At 42.7% G+C, this 21,003-nt stretch overlaps 1 protein-coding gene across 5 annotated transcripts in view; it reads right to left on the bottom strand.

Annotated features, from left to right (window-relative positions):
- The window catches only part of LOC137522841 (phosphatidylinositol 4-kinase alpha), a 179,153-nt gene that overhangs the window by 60,916 nt on the left and 97,234 nt on the right, over positions 1 to 21,003 (bottom strand). For all 5 annotated transcript variants that reach the window (XM_068242974.1, XM_068242980.1, XM_068242988.1 and 2 more), the window contains exons 20-28: positions 18,654 to 18,762; positions 15,983 to 16,119; positions 14,666 to 14,799; positions 14,485 to 14,567; positions 12,459 to 12,529; positions 8,813 to 8,937; positions 8,251 to 8,332; positions 6,700 to 6,783; positions 6,471 to 6,560 (exon numbers count right to left, since the gene is read on the bottom strand). In XM_068242974.1, coding sequence (XP_068099075.1) covers positions 6,471 to 6,560; positions 6,700 to 6,783; positions 8,251 to 8,332; positions 8,813 to 8,937; positions 12,459 to 12,529; positions 14,485 to 14,567; positions 14,666 to 14,799; positions 15,983 to 16,119; positions 18,654 to 18,762 — 915 coding nt within the window. The remainder of the gene's footprint in view (positions 1 to 6,470; positions 6,561 to 6,699; positions 6,784 to 8,250; positions 8,333 to 8,812; positions 8,938 to 12,458; positions 12,530 to 14,484; positions 14,568 to 14,665; positions 14,800 to 15,982; positions 16,120 to 18,653; positions 18,763 to 21,003) is intronic.

Genomic DNA, 21,003 nt, shown 5'->3' with positions numbered 1-21,003 from the left:
TTAACGGAATCTCCGTTATTGGTTCAAATTGGTCTCCCTTTAAAACTTTTAATACTAAGGATAGGTCCCAAGAAGGAACTCTCCTATTGATTATAGGCTTCTTTCTTTCTATAGACCTAAAGAACTGAATGATAAGGGGATCGTTTGATAATTTTTTGTCCAGATAAGTAGATATTGCTGTCACCTGTACCTTCAATGTACTGAGAGCGATGTTCTTCTCTACTCCGTCCTGTAGAAATTCTAACACTGTGGGTATTATTCCTCCAGAAAACCCTGATTGTTCCTTCCACATGTTGAAAGTCTTCCAGTATTTCAAGTATATCTTCCTGGTTATCTTCTTTCTACAGTCCAGAAGTGTAGTGATAACTCTTTCTGAAACCCCTCTTTTCCTTAAAGGAGACCTCTCAGAAGCCAGGCAGACAGGTTTAGATTTGGTATGTAATTTACACTTACTGTCTGCACCTGGGACAGTACCCTTCCGTGCGGGAGTCTCACTGGTCCCTCCAGCCTCATCTTCAGGAGAATTGGATACCAGCTTCTCCCTGGCCAGTCTGGAGCTATCAAGATTAATGTTGCTCTGGTCTGCATTAATTTCTGCAACACTCGAGGTATCAGCTGGATTGGTGGGAACGCATATGCCTTCTCGAAGGTCCAATTTTGGCTGAGCGCGTCCACTGCCTCCGCCCCCTCTCTTGGATTTAAGGAATAAAATCTTCTGCATTTTGTGTTTCTTCTGTTCGCAAATATGTCCAGCTGAGGCCGACCCCATCTCCTGACTAAGGTTCTGAAGACCTTCTTGGATATTTCCATCTCGGAATTCGAAAGTCTGTGTCGGCTCAGAAAGTCCGCCATGCTGTTTAAGGAACCCTTTAGGTGGACTGCTGATAAGGATAGGAAATTTTCTTCCGCTATTGCTAGGATTTCTATTGTCAGGTCTAGAAGCTTTTTTGATCTTGTCCCGCCCTGGCGGTTTATGTAAGCTACTGCCGTCGTATTGTCTGTCCTGATCTGTACATGCTGTCCCTTCAGTAACTGTACTGTTCGTAGTAATGTCTCTTTTACTGCTCTTAGTTCTCTGTAATTTGATGACTGGTGTCTTATTAGTCTTGGCCAGATTCCCTGGAACATCTTCCCGTCTAGATGAGCTCCCCATCCTAGGAGACTTGCATCCGTGGTAATATAACTCTGTGTTGGGATTATCCATAATCTTCCCTCGGTTAGGATTCTTTCTGACATCCACCATTCCAATGATTTTAATACTGTCTCTGGACATGTTACCTCTCTTTCCAAATCGTCCTGCTTCTTGCTCCAGACTTCCATCATCCAATATTGGAGCTGTCTTGTGTGCAATAATGCCCACTGGATTGCAGGAGATGTTGAGGTCAGAAATCCTAGTATTCGCATGACTTCTCTTATTGTTAGGCTTGGATATGCTATACAATCCTGTATTATCCTCTTTAATTTTGTCCTCTTTTCTTCTGTTAAGTACATCCTTTCTTTTTCTGAGTTTATGACTACTCCTAGAAACTGTATCTCTGATGTCGGTTTCAGTACCGACTTCTCCCAATTTATCAGCCAACCAAGAGCCTGAAGCTGATCTAGCACCTTCTTCGTGTTCTCCTTTCCTTGCTGATAAGAGTCTGCTACTACTAGTAGGTCGTCTAGATAGGGAATTACCAGAATTCCCTTCACGTGAAAGTCCTTTATCACTTCCCCCATTACTTTCGTAAATATGCGGGGTGCTGATGAAATGCCGAATGGCAGGACTCTGAACTGAAGGTGCTGAAATGAATCTTTCTGTTTTACCGCAAATCTGAGGAACTTCTGTGATGAGTCTCTTATTGGGATATGCCAGTAAGCGTCCCTTAGATCTATATTCGTCATGACGCAGTTGGGGGTTAATAAGTTTCTCACAGAGAAAATCGATTCCATCCTGAATCTTTGATAAGTCACAAACGGGTTTAAAGGTTTTAGGTTCAAGATTAGCCTGAACTTGCCCGTCGGTTTCTTTACTAGAAAAATCGTAGAGTAAAATCCCTTGCGATGTTGATCGCACGGGACCGGAACAACCACTTTCTCCTCTATCATATTCTTTATGATGCATTGTAAAGCCTGACGCTTTTGTTTTTCCCTTGGCAGAGGAGTGGAAACAAACCTGTTTCCTGGAAGTGATTGAAATTGAATCTTGTACCCTTGATTTACCAGATTGAGGATGAAATCGTTTCTGCTTATCTCCGTCCACTGGGTATAGAATTGTGTTAGACGACCCCCAACTCTTTCTTTGGCGTCACTTCTTTTCCTGTTTTTCTGGGTTCCGAAAAGGAAAATTCCTCTTCACTCCTTCTCTATTGATGGCCCAGGGCTTCCTCTTCTGCTGAGGCTTATCCCTGACCTCCTGTCTATTCTTTCTAAAGAACCTCTTGTTCTGTATAAATTTCTTTTTCTTTGGGAATCCCTTCTTTCTATCTCCTGTTCTTTCTAGAATTTCATCCAACTGGGCCCCAAATAACAGGTCTCCATCAAAGGGTATGTTACAAACCCTTGCTTTTGAGGCCTGACTGCCCTCCCAATTCTTTATCCATACATTACGTCTAGCGGAATTAATTAAGGCAGATGTTCTAGCATTCACTCTTATGTTTTCTGCTGCAGCGTCCGTTATGTAATCCGTAGCTTTTGACACCACCTCTAATGACTCTAGGATTTCCTCTTTAGACGCTCCTCTCTGTACTTTCTCTTAAACATCCTTTACCCATAAGGCTAATACCCTGGATACACATGTTGTTGCGGCTGCTGGTCGAAAATTTGCTCCTGCTGAAGTCCATGCTTTCTTAAGGGCAAACTCCACCTTCTTATCCTGTGGATCCTTAAGATATCCCAGATCCTCAAAAGCTAATTCATTATCTTTATTGACTTGAGAGAATGCTGCATCAAGTCTTGGACATCGATCCCATACTTTGGCATCCTCCTCAGCAAATGGAAATCTTTTCATAAATCCCTTAGACATAAACAGTTTCCTATCTGGGTATCTCCATTGACTCAGAATAGTATTCTTTGTAGATTTATGTACCGGAAATGTAAGTGGCTCCTCCGGTTCCATTCCCTGATACAATCTGTCATGTAATGATAGTTGTTCAGATTTCTTTGGCTCAATCTTTAAAGTATTATTGATCGCCAATATAAGTTGATCAGTCTCATCAGCCAGAAATCTGAATCTAGACACCTTCTTTATCTCTGATATACTCTCCATACTCTTGGCTGAAGATATTTCAGATTCATTATCATCCTCTTCCTCCCTTTCCTCAATGTCTTCATCTTCAGAGGAAGAAATAATAGGTCTTTTAGTGGAGGTTTTACTCTTACTTTTACTTTTTGCCGGCTGTTCAGACCCTGTCTCACCTGTACCAGGTACTGGGGATGTCAGTGCAGCCGTACTAGCTCCCGCACTAGACGTATCTGTAGGTGGGACCATAGCAGCAGAAAAAACCTCCTTTAAAGATTTAATTGTATCAGACATTTCTTGTTTAACTGCTGTCATAATTTCCTCTTTTAAACCCCCTGATTGTTCTTGAATCAATTTAACAAAACAGGGTTGGCAAAATTGTTTAGTGTACGTATGGGCAAGTTTTGTGTCACAGAGCGGGCAACGCCTCCTGGGCTTTGAAGGGTCAGCAGACTCTGTGCCCTATAATAAAACACAAACAAGACCAAATGTCAATCCTGTGCCCTAATTGTAGCTATAAGGACACCCAGGTGCATAAAGAACTGAAAGTGTGATTAGAGTGACCGTCCGTACACCAAAAAATTAAAAAGGTACATGTATATCAATAAACAATACCTAGACCCTAACTGAGGTACTCTGGGAAGGAAATATACAATATATTCCGAAAACAACATGATTTGAAATCAAAATAAGCCATCTGAATGAAATAGCGACCAAAATGACAGCCAGATGCGCAAAATATATATATGTGTATATATATATACCATTTGTATGAATTCAAACCTCAGACAGACTCAATATATACATAGATAAGTAACTTCTGCCCCGCAAGAGACCTCCGATCAAACGCTTTAAGCAGAATCATGCCATGTGTCTTAATGTCTACCATTAAATCAGACCTCAGTATAGACGCGGCATAGGGGCTCCTCGGCTCATACCATAAAGGTCACCAAGCCTTCCGCCCATCTTACCTTTCCCGGCTCCTGCTTAGCGTCCATCCTGCTCCACTCGCAAAACGAAATGCCGAGCCATGCAGGTATCCGGCGTCTCTTCACTCACGCCGACCGGAAGTGACGTCGCGTATGGGCGGAAGTACGCACTCCGATCGCCGCCATTGAGGGCAACCCCACTGCCAGTCCCTCCGGACGCCCAGGATTGGCCCACGTCACTTCCGGCGCGCCACAGCCTCCGCCACGAGTGAATCATGGACGCCGCTCGCGTCCTCGGAACCACCACCACCCGGGCAGCCATAACGCTCAGTAGAAGGTAACCAGCGCAACCTTCTCCCATCGGACTCCACTCCTCTCCAGGCCGGTCCACCATGCGTCGCCAACCAAAGGTCCCCAGCACACCTGGCTAGACGGACCGGCGAGCGACATAGAGTACTCTTTCCTGGAACAGGAAACGTCAACTGAGGTTAGTGGGGTCAGTTTAAAATTTATAGAGTGCTCAAGTGAGGCGTTTCCTGTTCCTGGGAGGAGCCTATGTCGTCTCATGGTGGACCTGTCCTGGAGGTTACTGGAAAAATATACCTAACCCTCGCATATATGTCAGGATTGCTATTCCATCAGAGATGTGATGTTGCCCACACAGATCGTGTGTAGGAAGCCCAGGGTTCAACAAAAGAATGTATGTAAGGAGAAAAGAGGTAGAAAGAAGAAAAAAAAAAAAAAAAAAAAAAAAAGAAGAGAAAAAGAAAGGAAAGAGAAGAAAAAAAGAGAAAATTGGCTCCGAGCTCACCCTCCGCCACCACCCGACAGCTTTGTCTGTCCTAGATCAGCTGTTGTCTCACAGAAGGGAAGGAAAGATTAATCAGATTCCGAATTGGACCCATTCGTAGAGGGGTTGTCACACCATGGTGCCCATATTTTGTGAAATCTTAATGGGCAATTGCGGTTTTTATATGTCATTTGGTATAGCGGGAGAGCCCGGTTTATAGTACGTTTCCACATATTGACTGAGGGTGTAGCCTCGCCCTTCCATACTCTTAATATTTCCTTACGCGTATAGAAACATAAAATACGGATTAAGTATTGTGTATATTTATTATAGGACGGTTCCTCGAATATTCCCAGTAACGCAAGTTTGGGTGTAGCATGAACATACCTTTACCTGCATCTTCCTGACATTCCCAGTCTGATGCTATCTCTGCTCATTACTTTGTCTTGCCGCCTGCTTTTGCTGCCTTGCCTACTACCTGTTTCAATTTCTGCTTTTTTACTTACTCTGCCAGCAGAGATGAGCATTGACTGATACAGTCGACTCTGCATTGTCTGACGCCAGCCACAACTTTGCCTGATAATTCTTTGCCCTCAAAGACTTCAATCTCTCACCTGCCGGCTCTCCTGTTTTCTCTGTCTCCAGTGAGGCATTTACAGCAAAGTAACCTGCTGCGCACTAGAGACAGTGGCCCATGAAGCATTGCAGGAGGCTCAGTGGAAGATCAGTGGCTAGTTAGACCCCACCCCACACCATGAAGAGCTCACGCCTATCACTGGTGCCAAGAACAACATGTAATTCACTACTATAATCAATGGTAAAGTAGGAGGCCAGCAAACATAAGTGCATAACGTAATTACATCTGCAGTGGCACTAAAAGGAAATCTCCTTTAATAACCCGCTCTTTCAAAAACTGCATTTTTCACTATTCCAGTTTTATAGTCCACTGTATTCTCTCCTTGCAGCGCTGAGTCCCCAGTCCAAATACCAGCCAGAGCACTGGCTGCACGGAATTTGTATGTTCTCTCTGTGTCTGGGTGGGTTTCCCCTGGGTACTCTGGTTTCCTCCCACATCCCAAAAACATATAGATAAGCTAATTGACTTCCCCCTAAATTGGCCCTAGACCACGATAGACATGACTATGGTATGGATTAGACTGTGAGGGTCAGTCAGTGACTAAACTACATACTCTGTAGAGTGCTGCGTAAGATTTCGCTGCTATATAAATACTAAATAATAATGGTATGGTTTGCCAGTATCTGGTGTAATGCCCACAAACTTGAGGGGGTGAGGATTGAAGGTTCCACCTTAATCTCACACTAACCAGCAGCCCTCCTTAATACAGAAGTATGGAATGCTTGGGGGGACAGACATAAACCCAAACCGGCTAAATTTCAGAGATGTCTTACCTACCATATAATGTTGGGTAAAGTTTGACTATTCATTGCATATAATACACCACTATGGTTTTCACTTGTCTTGGCTCCAATCTCGATTAGTGTAACATTCCTCAACATGTCTGCACAATACCTGCAGATGGGATTTGGTCACTGATGGTGCCCACTTCATTGCCTCTTGAAGAATCATTCCACAGCGAGCAGCAAAGTCCTTCACAATACTCTGCAAATCATTATAAATGATTAATGTAAATTCCCAGTGTGCAAAGGCTATGCATTACATATCACAGACAGATGTACTTTATGCAAATATAAGGTAGCAGGTAAAATACATATTCTTGTCATGAGGGAGATGACCTTACCTCCCTGGCTTCATATGTATCAGGGACAGTGATCCTGTATGGAGCATCTGGAATGTCATAATATGGTTGGTCCTTGTGAATGTCCTGAAAGAAATGACAATGACATTTAGATGATTTCCACACCGCTTTACAAAGAATAATAAATAACCGACATTAGTACCTGCTCTAGAATATAGTTAATGGTAGCTATACACCATACAATGTTGATTGTACAATCGTTTCACATTTCTTTGGTATAAAGGTGCATATACACACACACACACACACACACACACACACACACACAATTACACTTCAGGGCTCGAGTGCAGTACATATGCATTGCTAGCCTAAAGCCTAGCAACACATCTGTTGCTATGGAGGGGGGAGGGGGTTAACAGCCCAACAGCATAACGATCAGTTGGACAGCTATATTGCTGCATCGTTCTCGGCCAGGTTTGATCATTATGATCCAATCGGGCAGATATCAATGTTGCAAATGAAGTAATTTATGGGCACCTTTAGTAACATTGCAAGGCTTACATATGCTGAGCAAACAGAGCCTTTTTGGACAGCAGTGAGCTACTTCAACAAGAACAAGGTGTAAATCACTCACTTCCAATATACTTTTTAAGAAAATAATATAAAGGAATAGTGTTGAACTGAAGGAAGTAAATATTTTGATCTGTTAAGCAAGTATAAAGTTTGAGTATATCTATGATTTAGACATACCAGAGCCAGGACAAGGTCCTCCAGCACCAAAGGCTGAGACACCAAAGTGCGCCCCTCCACCCCTCCCACTCCAGCCATCACACTCTGATTGCTATTAGACCAAGAGGCGCCCCAGGGCCCCCAACCCCCAAAATACCTTAAAGAGCCTCTGTAACAAAATTTTCGGCCTTATTTCTTCTATTCTATAAGTTCCTATACCTGTTCTAATGTGGTCTGTCTTACTGCAGCCTTTCCTAGTTGCACAGTGGCTGTATTATCTCTGTTATGTAATCTAATCTTCTTTCCTTTGTCAGCTTTGTCAGCTCAGGCAGGAATGTGCTGCTCTGCTGTGATAGGTAGAAGTTATACATACCCTCTCCACGCCCCCTCCAGGCTCTTTATGAGTCACAGACTGAGCTTCTCTCAGCCTATCACATGTTGGTTAGCAGTCATGTTTTTTGTTTGTAAACACTGCCTAAAACTGGCAATTACAAGCCAGGATTGCAGCAGGGAGTGGCAGAAACAGCAAAGGAGAACATAATGAATAGAATGGTATGCTTTTTATTGTAAGAATTTTTAAAGTACAGATACTCTTTAATCTCTAGGTATCTGGCTTGCAGTCACTGCCATGTGTCCCCTTTTCTTATTTCGCTCTGCTTCAAACACAATAGGTGAATGATGCGCCCCTCCTACACTACGCCCTGAGGCTGGAGCCCCTCTCGTCTCTGCTTCGGCCCGGCCCTGTGTACCACCACTGCATTATAGATATATAGGTTACAATTAACAGAAAGGAATTCTCAGCTGTATTACTGAGGAGTTATGATGTATTAGTGATGTCAAGTCATTGAGAACCATACGTACCGCACTGAGTGAGAGGGACAGTGTCTGCAATATATCTAACATGGTTTTCAGTACAGTGCCACTCCACAACAGATGAGGGAATCTGTAAAGAAATAATGTCAAATGGCTAAAACATGTAAACAAAAGATAAAGATTTCTCCACACACTAATGTACAATACAACATTTGTAAAGTGCTTTTCTCCCATAGAACTGAAAGCACATAACTACGGAATATCTGGGCGGGTTTGTAATGTCTTGTGATGAGAGTAAGGACTTCTTTACTTATTGATCACTGCTTGGTATTTTTCAGGTGAACAATGAAGGAATGTGTCTTCTGAGGACTGTTTTCTGTGCAACTGCGTGTGATGTAATGTTTCATGCGCAACGAAGCTATTGAGTCAAAAGTGGATGAGACAGTGGTTAGGTTTATGGAGTCAAGGTCTAAGCTGTGATTTTTCAATCCATAAAGATTAAGTTTGTTCTGAAGATGATGAGTTAAACTTTCAAGGAACTATATTTTTATTAATGTGCACCATACCTGACAAGAATACACACTTAAACCCAAGTACATTTGATACTCACTTGTCTACTAGCCCAGATAAATACTTGTCTGCCACTCGTCTAATGCGTTTATGAATGTGGTTGAAATTCACCAACAGGAACTGAGCATGCCGCTCCAATTCTTCCTCATTCTCTTTTGTTTTAGGCTGCAACATAAATTCACACATAAGTATACTAGTTTATACATGGGTATTTGTAACAATCTGAATCTCCACTCAAACTAATAATGATGCTTGACCTTTCTGATGGCCGGTTCAGCTTGTCTTGCCTTTAAAGGTAATATATAGGACATTAAAAAAAAAAAAAAAAAGCTACTTACCCCGGGTCTTCCTGCAGCCACTGCCAGCCGTCCTGTGCCCTCACCACGTTTCCGGTCCCAATCGGTGTCCCGGGTGTCCCCTCCGGTGCAGATGCTGACCTCGCCAGGTCGGCATCTACTGCGCCTGCGCGAGCGGCTTTCACAATTGCGCTGACATCATCCGGAATGTACTGGGCAGGCGCAGAGCTACTGCGCCTGCGCAGTACAGTCCAGATTATGCCAGCACCACCACGAGAGCTGCTCTTGCAGGTACAGTAGATGCCGAACTGGCGAGGTCAGCATCTGCACCGGAGGGGACACCGACTGGGACTGGAGCTGCAGTGAGGGCACAGGACAGCTGGCAGGGGCTGCAGGAAGACCCGGGGTAAGTAGCTCTCTTTTTAAGTACTGGGATATTTCCTTGAACCAATTCAGAGTGTCATGCTCAGTGTTGTGTGGAGGAACTGCCTTCTCTAAATCCTTGTCCTACTATAAAATGCTTCTAACAAGTATTTGGGAGTATTTTCTGAACGTGTCAGTACATTTCTACCATGTTCACTATTGGTCTGTAATAATTAAAAATGTGTGCTGACAAAATGCTTACATTTTACTACACCCTATTCAAGTGTGAACATCCTCCATCGATTCACAGCCATTTTCCTATAGACTGTTTTTTTTGTTGACAAATGGAAAGAAATGCTACACAATGAATACCAGCAGTGTAGTCAGCTAGTTAGGTAGTTTAACATTCATCTATTCTACTTTATACAGCTTGGAAGTCCCCAAGTACAATCAGTACAAAGTTAAAAGAGGGAAAAAGATTTTCTAGTGTTTATACAGCCCTGTCCATAATATCTAGCCATCCTTGTCATTTATTTATTGTATTTATAAAATGCCAACATATTACGCAGCGCTGATGTAAGGTTTAATTCAAGATATAAACTTGCACACAGTTCGTAATTTAAAAAAAATAGTTATTTATGTGGTTTCTCCTGGGTGTGTTTGTGGGGTAGGGAGAGAAGAGGTTACAAGCACATGAAAAAAACAGTGTAAAAGATTTGCAATTGCATACATTTGTAGTTACAACATAAGCCTACAAATATTCTCTAGTAGCAAGCTGAAAAATTAATACACATTCCTCAAATGATGTTGCCAAGTCCAGATGGTTCAGATGGAAACATTACAAATAATTACAAGGGCAACAACATTCCACAGAAGTTCACAAAGAATGCTCAAACAACCAGTCACGTCAGACGCTGCACCAAGAAATGGTAGATTATAATATCCTTGGGCACTGTGCCGGCTCCTCTGTCTTTGGTGCATGCCGTCCCGGCGGACTTCTGCGTCCTCGCCCTTAGCCCTTTTGTACGTTAGCAGGGGGGTTGGCTTCAGTACTTATTTAAACCCTGGCCATTCAGTACTTCTTTAAACCCTGACCAATCAATCGCTCAGTGCTGTTGCACCTAGACTGCCGTGGCGTGGGTCCATGCCGTTTCTCTGTCCAGTCACACAGCCTTGTCTTTCAAGCTGTCTTGCCAGTCTGTCCTGTCACTCCAATAAATTCTATCTCGCGTTTCAGTCCTGCTACGCCAATCCTATCATGCCAAACTTGCCAGTCAGTCCTGTCACACCAGTCAGTGCTGCCATCCCAGTCCAATCACGTTGCTTCTCTTTCTTTTTCCCTTACAGCAAGGTAACCTCTCCTGTTCTTCTCATCTCTGGTGGGGTAGGCCTAGGGGTCATGACCTGGTGGTCAACAGGCAGAAAAGTAGGCCACCGCCATTAAGGAGTGGCAGCCCATTATCCCTTGGGAGGTGTGCTAGTGAAGACCCGTGCTCACTTAGACTCCAAGCTCTGGGAGTGCCCGCACCAATCACCAGTGCCGAGATCAACAGGACCCTAATAGGCATAGTCATAGACATACCCCCGAGAACTTGTATGTTTCTGCATGGTGTCAATGAAAATTTATGAAACCATTCAATTTTTTTTTCTTCAGAAAACTATTGATCAAGTATTAGGAATTGAAGACTTATTGGCAGGTTAAGAACTGAACAAAGCCCACAAAAGTGAAAAAAGTCACAAAAAACATCAAGCCCTGACCTGCTTTACACTGTATCACCCATAACATTACAAGTACTGAAAGGAGGGGTAAGACAGTGTTTCCATCCGATTAACTAATACCGTTAGCCATAGACCCTGAACAAGCATGCAGTAGATCAGCTGTTTGACATTATTGTCAGATCTGACCAGATTAGCTGCATGCTTGTTTCTGGTATGATTTAGATACTACTGCAGCCAAATAGATCAGCAGGGCTGCCAGGCAACTGGTATTGTTTAAAAGGAAAGAAGTATGGCAGCCTACATATTGTCTGACTTCAGATGTCCTTTAATGTTATGGTTCATCACAGTATAATGAGCTTGAGTTCCATCATCGCTGAAAGCATAATGATTTCCACTGTTTGTCCTCCAGACATACAAATACTCACAAATCTAAAGAAAAAAATGATACCCAAGTAGAGAGAAGCCTCTGGATGGCCCAGAGGCTTCCCATGTCTTCCTTAACCCACCACTGCTAGTCAAGAGCCTGTATTGTTTGGGGCCGAGTTCACCTCCAAGGGGGGGGGGGGGGGGGGGGGGAGAGGAGGGGAGGTGGTCGGGGGAATTGGGCGGGTTCATGAGAACATAACTGGCAATCTCTTGTTGGATAAGTTTAGTGCGACTGAGCAGGAACAGTGTGCCTCTCCTATACGGTGGCAAGTATCTTTTATTTATTTATTTTTTATTTTTTTACATACAAGTTTGAACTTTTTAGTGTACCAGAGCTCATGAAAAAAAGAAAGATTTATACATACCTGGGGCTTCCTCCAGCCCCATGCGCACGGATCACTCCCACACAGCCATCCTCAGTATTCTGCAGCGCCAGTACCGGGTACCTGCACTTCTGTCAATAGGAGCCAGTCTGACTTAAGTGATACGCAAAGAGCACACTTCTGCGTAGACTGGAGCCAACTTACGGAAGTGTGGGGACCTGGTACCAGCGGTGCAGAAGACTAAGGACGGCGTAGGAGCGATCTGAGCATATGGGGCTAGAGAAAGCCCCAGGTATGTATAAATCTTTCTATTTTCATGAGCTCTGAGTCCCTTTAAGCACACTGGTGTTCTGTGTGCCTCCAATAGTGTTTGGTAGTTTCCCCAGAGTAATTATCTCTTAACATATATACCAGAGATGCGAAAACAGCCTATTCTATAAAGTGCAGGGCTAAAAGTATCTGGAGCTGTTTTGTTGAAAGTATGAAATTACTGCTCATTAAAGTCTAAAGAACTGCTGCATGGATATTTAAGGTATACATGACAAAAAAGATCCCTTACCTTATCAGCCATCACTGCCAGAAAAGCATCAAATACTTTATCCGCTACAGCAATAATACACTGCATCATCCCTGCAAATAACAACACAAACACCACTCAATAAATTATTACTGTTAAAAGAATGACAACAATATACAGCAATACCTATTACTGCACATAACTGGTCAGAGCAATCCACATTTTTGTAAATGGAGGACAGATTATCATTTGAACAACTCAAATGGCATTCCAGGCTCCACAAGACTATTTAAATAGAAGATACACATACTTTCAAGATACTGATATTTTTTAAATCCCCTTTACTTGTTGCTGTTTCGTTGCTTATACATAGCCTTTTAATTACAAGGTTGTAAGTTTTCCATCCAGTAGCTACTGTATCTGCATAAGACACTGCAATCTGCACCCTTGTTGAATGACAAAAGGAATAAAAGTAAATCACGTGATCAATTACCAGACATTGTTCAGCAAGTCTCTGCCAGATGAAGGACTTATACTAGGGACTATCACCAGACATTGGTCCCTCTTAAACGACAACTAAAGCGAGAGGAATATGGAGGCTGCCAAATTTCTTTCCTTTTAAGCAATACCAGTTGCCTGGCTGTCCCGCTGATCCTCTGCCTCTAATACTTCTAGCCATAGATCCTGAACAAGCATGCAAATCTGGCGTTTCTGACATTATTGTCAGATCTGACAAAGTTAGCTGCATGCTTGTTTCCGCTGTTATTCAGACACTACTGCAGCCAAACAAATCAGCAGGGCTGCCAGGCAACAAGGCAGCCTCCATATTCCTCTCACTTTGTCCTTTAAGTCTCTTCCTGATGATTGGCATGCACTATGGACTAGTACAACCTGTGTGTGGTGCATGTGATCAATGTTCAATACCTCAATACTTCTTTCATTAAAATGGAATCATTCAAAAGCACATGCATCAGTAGAAGGAAACCTCTTGACAATGCATATTCCAGCACTAGGACCCCACAAACATCGTTGACAAGGGCTTGCTGAAAGGGGCGTGCGGCTGAGCTACCATCCATGAATGAGGGTGGCTGCACTGCGCAGGACGCTTCTCGCCAAGCAGCTCTGTGCTACTTCAAAGACACAAGACATCCTGCGCAGTGTGGCGGTGTCTGTTCACAGATGGGAGCGTGGCCGTGAACTTCCAGAGGGTCCTAGCATTAGATCGGTGGTCTTGAGGAGGATGTGGGAAGCCTCTGGAGGATCCAGAGGCTTCCCTCTACTGAGCCAAGTGTATGACTTTCTCTTCTTTTAAAGAGACATTGAAGTGTCTTTTTTTTTACCTTCGTTTCCTATCCAGCCAGCTTCAGCATTAAATTCCAAGTTGGTTCGCCAAATTCCCGCGGCAGAACAAGTGATTTATGCCCGGCAAAGTTATACGTCTTTTCAAGTCACAGATTTTGTTGCCCGAGAAAGGCAGAGCTGTGTGCTGTAGCTCTGCCTCTTATCCAGTCAATCACCGCATCTCCCCGCCGCTCTCAGTGAAAGAAGACTGAGAGGGGCAGGGAGAGGCAGAGATCGACTGGAGAAGAGGCAGAGCTACTGCGCACAGCTCTGCCTCTACCAGGAAGCAAAAGCCTGGAAAATGTGGGACTTTCCTAGGATATTTTTTGGGCAAAAATCACTCGTTCTGTCACGGGGATGTGGCGAATCAGCCTGGAAGTGTCTTTTTAAAGGAAGACTGTAACAAGAGGGATATGGAGGCTGCCATATTTATTTCCTTTTAAACAATACAATTTTCCGGGCTGTCCTGCTGATCCTCTGCCTCTAATAGCCATAGACCCTGAACAAGTATGCAGCAAATCAGGTGTTTCTGACATTGTCAGATCTGACAAGATTAGCTGCATGCATTTCTGGTGTTATTCAAACACTACTGCAGCCAAATAGATCAGCAGGGCTGCCAGGCAACTGGTATTGTTTAAGAGGAAATTAATATGGCAGCCTCCATATTCTTCTCAATACAGTTGTCCTTTAAAGTCACAGGTTTGCTTTCATTTAAGTCAAGCCTCACCTGATTTATCTTTCTGAATAGCTTTGTCTTCAAAATAACAGAACATGACCTGGAAGCGATCCTTGTCTGTGGAGTGCAAGACCCTAAAGAAGAAGAAAAGATAATACAAGATTGGGCAATAAAACAACAAATCAAACTGAGCTCCAGTGAAGTTCTGCGGCTGCATCAGGTCTGATCTCACCTCATGTGCTCCAATCGATAAACAGAGAGCAGGTAAGTGGACATGGCAAAGTCCAGTTTGTTGATGTTCTGAGATACCTCTGGAGCAGGATCTAGCAGATTGATAATGGTACTTCTTAGCTCATTTAACTCCGCCTGCACAGGAAAGAGAAAAATCCTCACAAATTGTTCACATTATTGTTATTATTTAGTATTTCTATAGCGCCGACATCTTCCGCAGCGCTGTACAGAGTATATTGACTTGTCACCTAACTGTCCCTCTGAGGGGCTCACAATCTAATCCCTACCATTGTCAATTGTCTATGTATGTATCATGTAGTGTATGTATTGTAGTCTAGGGCCAATTTTAGGGGGAAGTCAATTCACTTATCTGTATGTTTTGGGGATGTGGGAGGAAACCGGAGTACCCGGAGGAAACCCACGCAGACACGGGGAGAACATACAAACTCCTTGCAGATGTTGACCTGGCTGGGATTTGAACCAGTGACCCAGCACTGCAAGGCGAGATCGCTAACCACTACGCCACTGTGTTGCCTCCACCATCCCCACTGTCAAACATGGTGGTGGGAACCTAATGCATAGGTTTTCAGAAAGCTCTTTTGTGAGAGGCATCATTCACCTCAGGTAATACTTTTTGGGAAAAGCAAACCTAAATCTGGTGTGTTTTTTATAGGGAAGGGCAGCTGTAATCAATACCTCCAATCTCATCCCATTGTTTGGACTCCAGCTGGCTGACACCTCACTCCAAATAGCTCTTGGAGATAAATCTAGGGAGTCACATACCTTTTCCACCTGCACTGTGAATGTTTACATGGTGTGCAATAAAAACATGGAAACATTGAATTATTTGTGTGGTATTAGTTTAAGCAGACTGTGATTGCGCGTGGTATTAGTTTAAGCAGACTGTGATTGCGCCACCGTGCTGCTCACATAGAAAGAAACCGCACAGGAAGATTACATGTTGCAGTAGAGCTGCTTCAGTTGGGCAGTGGAATAAGCCGATATGACTAAAATATTAGCTTACAAAACCCCTATCCTAACTTGAACCCACCCTAAGAGTACTCATCATTAACCCCCCATACTTAATGCCTTACCTTAACCCCCCCTCCACTTCCTTAAGGTGACTAACCCTAATTACTTGTGGGCACCACCATTTTCGATAGCATTGATCAGCTACTACTATTAATTTCTATGTAGTAGCCTGGACTCCTGATTGCCACTAATTAACATTGGCGTCTACGAGACGCCTGCTGGTAGTGACACCTAAAAGACCTGATCCACACAGGTAACCTAAAAATAAATTATTAAAAAGGCTCACCGGTGTTACAGTGTCATTCTTCATTGCAGAGTTGTACTGCAGAACAGAACGCAGGGGTTCTTTACTTGGAAATGTCAGCAACGGAGATTTAGTTGCTATTTCACACACACCATCATACCACTCTTCTGGCCACAGACCTGCAAAACAAAGAAAATGAATTACTCAAAGAGATTTACTACTGAACACACTGGCAAATTCCAGGAACTATAGTAAAAATAACGTAACGAATAAAGTTGCTTATTTTTTTATTTTTTTACAATATTCATTAATAAAATTACTTAGTGTTTGCCCATTGTAAAAATAGTCCATAACTCCAGATTTACATTTTGGATCTTTAGTCTTGCCAGGTAATCTCTGCTGAATGTTAGGTTACTGAGAACCCTAAAGCCAGTAGAAAATACACCTGGTCTCCCTGAGTGATCTGGGAGAATTCCACATATTTAACCACTTAATGTTTCTAGTACAGTATATCTACGCCCTTAAAAACTCTAAGCCTCATGGGTGTAGATATACGTACTCCGCCGCAGTCACCGCTGTGCACGCTCCTTCTAGCCCCCGTTAGCTCGGAGATCAATGAATGGGAAACCAGTTCCCATTTAAAGATCTAGGTTCCCGTGTCAATGATCGTGACATCAATGAGATGCCTGTGGTCATTTGTATACACTGTAAATTACACTTACACTCATTCGTTCCTGTTTGCGGACTAAAAGCATGCGCAAGAAGAGAATAACTGATTACATCTTGCGGCCAAATAGTGAAATTACACCTACACCAATTTATTTTAATAAAGAGACCCACACATAATTTAAAATTACAGTAACGCCCTACCTCTCACACTCTCCCATAAATACCCTCCCCCCCCCCCCCCCCCAAAAAAAAACAAATTACAATTAAAAGACAAAACAAAAAGTTACCTTAGGGACTGAACTTTTTTGTGTTTTTAAATATGTATGTCAAGAGGGTATATTATTGTTATTTTTTTTAATTATGAGCATGTAAATAGTGATGGACGCAAAACTGAAAATTGCACCTTTGTTTTCAAATAAAATATTGGCGCCATACATTGTGATAGAGACATAATTTAAATGGAGTAATAACCGGGACAGTTCGGCAAATAAAATACATGGGTTTCAATTATGGTAGCATGTAAAAAGCATTTTTAAAACTACTGTATATACTCGCGTATAAGCCTAATTTTCAAGCACAAAAAAATGTGCTGAAAAATTATTCCCCCCGGCTTATATGCGAGTCAGTGGAGCATAACAGATGGTGGAGCAGGTTTTGTTACTGGCAGAGTAGTGTAAGGATCTTGCACTAGTAATCCTGCTCTTGCCAGCTAGCTCCCTGCTGTGTCCATGTCCCCATGTCCTGCAATATGTTGTGCAGAGTGCACTTCCCAAGACTACCGGTGTCCCCTGGCTTGCGGAGCATGCAAGCAACGTGACAGCAGCGCAGTGATTCGGGATTCTTCCTGTGTGGCAATCACTGTGTCTCATATCTATGATGCCATGTAGTGGCATCCTGAGACACAGTTGTATCATTCCTTGTGGCACATGTGGGTATAAGAAAAGGGGATGACTTGTATTGGGGGCACATCTGGCTACTGTGGAGTAGGCTATACTGGGGGGGGGGGGGGGCTTATATGAGAGTCAATCACTTTTTCCTGGTTTCTAAGGGGAAAGTGGGTACCTCAGCTTATACACGGGTCGGGTAATATGCAAGTATTTACGGTATAATGGCCAAAAACTGATACATAAGAATTTTTTAATTTTTTTTCTAAATATTCCCATTAAAATAACTGTAGATAAAAATAATTCTTATCAAAATGTACCACCCAAAGAAAGCCTAACTGGTGGCAGAAAAAAAAGATATGGAACATTTTGTTGTGATAAGTAGAAATAAAGCTATTGGCGAATGAATGGGAGGAGCACTGAAATGTGAAAATTGCTTGGATGCATAAGGTGAAAATACATTGAAGGCTGAAGTGGTTAATCGGCTTAGGCTAAGCATCACTGGGAGGGCGGAGCTACAAACCAACATACAGCAACATATAAATATAGTAGGTGTTTCTGATGCTGTAAAAGTGGGTATTCTGAATAATTTACTGCATTTTACTATATGTCACTACAATGCCATGCGATTTTACCGCGATTTTAATGTAAGTCAATGGGAGCGTTTTTTAAAAAGCTCTCAGAAAGTGCTGATTGTTAAAGCACTTATAGTGTGTCTGAGTCCTTAATGTGGACCTATCATTAAACTACACTTGGCATAAGAGATCTATGGAGCTTTACGGAGATCCAGACATAGCAATTTTCAGAGACAGTATTTGCACCTTCCTCAATTCTTTATCTTGGGGAATAGGGATGGATGATGATTACCCAACACAAAATAGAATTCCTACATTTTTCTGCAATCTCACTATGTTATGAACCAGGTGAGGACTGTATACTATTTCCACCTGACAGTTGACCTTTATATATGTTATAAAGTTTTCTGCCACTAAGAAGAACCATGAGATATTATCACCAATATTCTCCCCAATAGAAGTTTTCATATTTTCCACGTGCACCAGGAAGTATCGTACTTGGAATATGAAAAGAAGCAGGAGAGATGAAAACAAGGCAGATGTTCAATCTAAAAACAATCCTATGATTCTACAGATGTGACGTACCTGATCCCTCTACTGCGAAGCCCATAAGAACAGAATATAACCAGAAATCTCGGAACAGCTTCTGTAGACGTGGTTTGGCCTCTTTTATGGGAAGTAACCTTCGGGTTAGCTGGAAAAAAAAAATCTGGTTTAAGATTCATTGCTTTTCTGTATAATTTTGTACGCTTCTGTGTGATCATACGCGACATACTTTGAAAGCCAAAAAGATTCTAGGGATACGTAATCTCATTACATGACCCAGTAAAATGCACAAGTCATTAAATAATGTTCTGCTGGTAAAACTACGTATGCCTACAAATGTAGCGGTCAGACTTATGATAGGACACCTGCTTTCCGCAACAGCAGCAACATCAGAATAGCTAAAGAAATATAAATGCAGAGGAACATTGTCTGTATAAAGAAGAAAGAACTTTAAATTACTGGTACTTTGTAGGTGCATCAACACCTTGAAGGGAACCTGAAGCGAGTAAAATTATTTAAAATAAGCACATGACGTAGCTGCAAATGAATGTTACATACTAACCTCACAGTCAGTTCCTCTCAAAAGCGTGCCATTTTTTTTGTAGCGATTCCTTCCAGTTCTGACAATATTTTGTCAGAACTGAAATATACCAGTTGCTGTCAGTTATATATCAGCAGCAGTCAGTTACAACTGACTGTGCAAGGTAATTTCCATGTTTCCCTGTGGCTCAAGTGGGTGATATTACAGTTTAACAGTGTGCTGACCAGGAAGCTGTTAGGGGGTAATGGCCATTTTTAAAATGGAGGATGGAGAATTCCATTGATCACAGTGGACCAATGGGATGCAGGAGAGGAGAAAGAAATTGAGGAGTAGGCTACACAGGAGGTAAGTAAACCCGTGTATGGTTATTTTGAATTTTTATTTTCAGTTCAGGTTCTCTTTAAAGGGACACCGAGCAGTGCAGAAACTATGGAAAGATGCATATCATTTTAAAGCTCTCTTTCTCCTCTTTCCAATGATATACAGGATCTTCTCAAAAAATTAGCATATTGTGATAAAATTCATTATTTTCTGTAATGTACTGATAAACATTAGACTTTCATATATTTTAGATTCCTTACACACAACTGAAGTAGTTCAAAGCCTTTTATTGTTTTAATATTGATGATTTGGGCATACGGCTCATGAAAACCCAAAATTCCTATCTCACAAAATTAGCATATCATGAAAAGGTTCTCTAAACGAGCTATTAACCTAATCATCTGAATCAACTAATTAACTCTAAACACCTGCAAAAAATTCCTGAGGCTTTTAAAAACTCCCAGCCTGGTTCATTACTCAAAACCGCAATCATGGGTAAGACTGCCGACCTGACTGCTGTCCAGAAGGCCATCATTGACACCCTCAAGCAAGAGGGTAAGACACAGAAAGACATTTCTGAACGAATAGGCTGTTCCCAGAGTGCTGTATCAAGGCACCTCAGTGGGAAGTCTGTGGGAAGGAAAAGGTGTGGCAGAAAACGCTGCACAACGAGAAGAGGTGACCTGACTCTGAGGAAGATTGTGGAGATGGACCGATTCCAGACCTTGGGGGACCTGTGGAAGCAGTGGACTGAGTCTGGAGTAGAATCATCCAGAGACACCGTGTACTGGCATGTACAGGAAATGGGCTACAGGTGCCGCATTCCCCAGATAAAGCCACTTTTGAACCAGAAACAGCTGCAGAAGCGCCTGACCTGTACTTGACACTGGACTTCAGGCATTTTGGCATTTCCCTCTCCCCGTCTTCCTCCAGACTCTTGCACCTTGATTTCCGAATGACGTGCAAATGTTGCTTTCATCTGAAAACAGTATTTTGGACCACTGAGCATCAGTCCAGTGCTGCTTCTCTGTAGCCCAGGTTGGGCGCTTCTGCCGCTGTTTCTGGTTCAAAAGTGGCTTGACCTGGGAAATGTGGCACCTGTAGCCCATTTCCTGCACACACCTGTACACGGTGGCTCTGGGTGTTTCTACTCCACACTCAGTCCACTGCTTCCACAGGTCCCCCAAGGTCTGGAATCTGTCCTTTTCCCCAATCTTCCTCAGGATCCGGTCACCTCTTCTCGTTGTGCAGCGTTTTCTGCCACACTTTTTCCTTCCCACAGACTTCTCACTGAGGTGCTTTGATACAGCACTCTGGGAACAGACTATTCGTTCAGAAATTTCTTTCTGTGTCTTACCTTCTTGCTTGAGGGTGTCAATGATGGCCTCTGGACAGCAGTCAGGTCGGCAGTCTTACCCATGATTGCGGTTTTGAGTAATGAACCAGGCTGGGAGTTTTAAAAGCCTCAGGAATCTTTTGTAGGTGTTTAGAGTTAATTCGTTGATTCAGATGATTAGGTTAATAGCT

This window comes from Hyperolius riggenbachi, chromosome 1 (genome assembly GCF_040937935.1).
Source record: "Hyperolius riggenbachi isolate aHypRig1 chromosome 1, aHypRig1.pri, whole genome shotgun sequence".
NCBI lineage: Eukaryota > Metazoa > Chordata > Amphibia > Anura > Hyperoliidae > Hyperolius > Hyperolius riggenbachi.
This window is presented reverse-complemented; position numbering and strand designations above follow the sequence as displayed.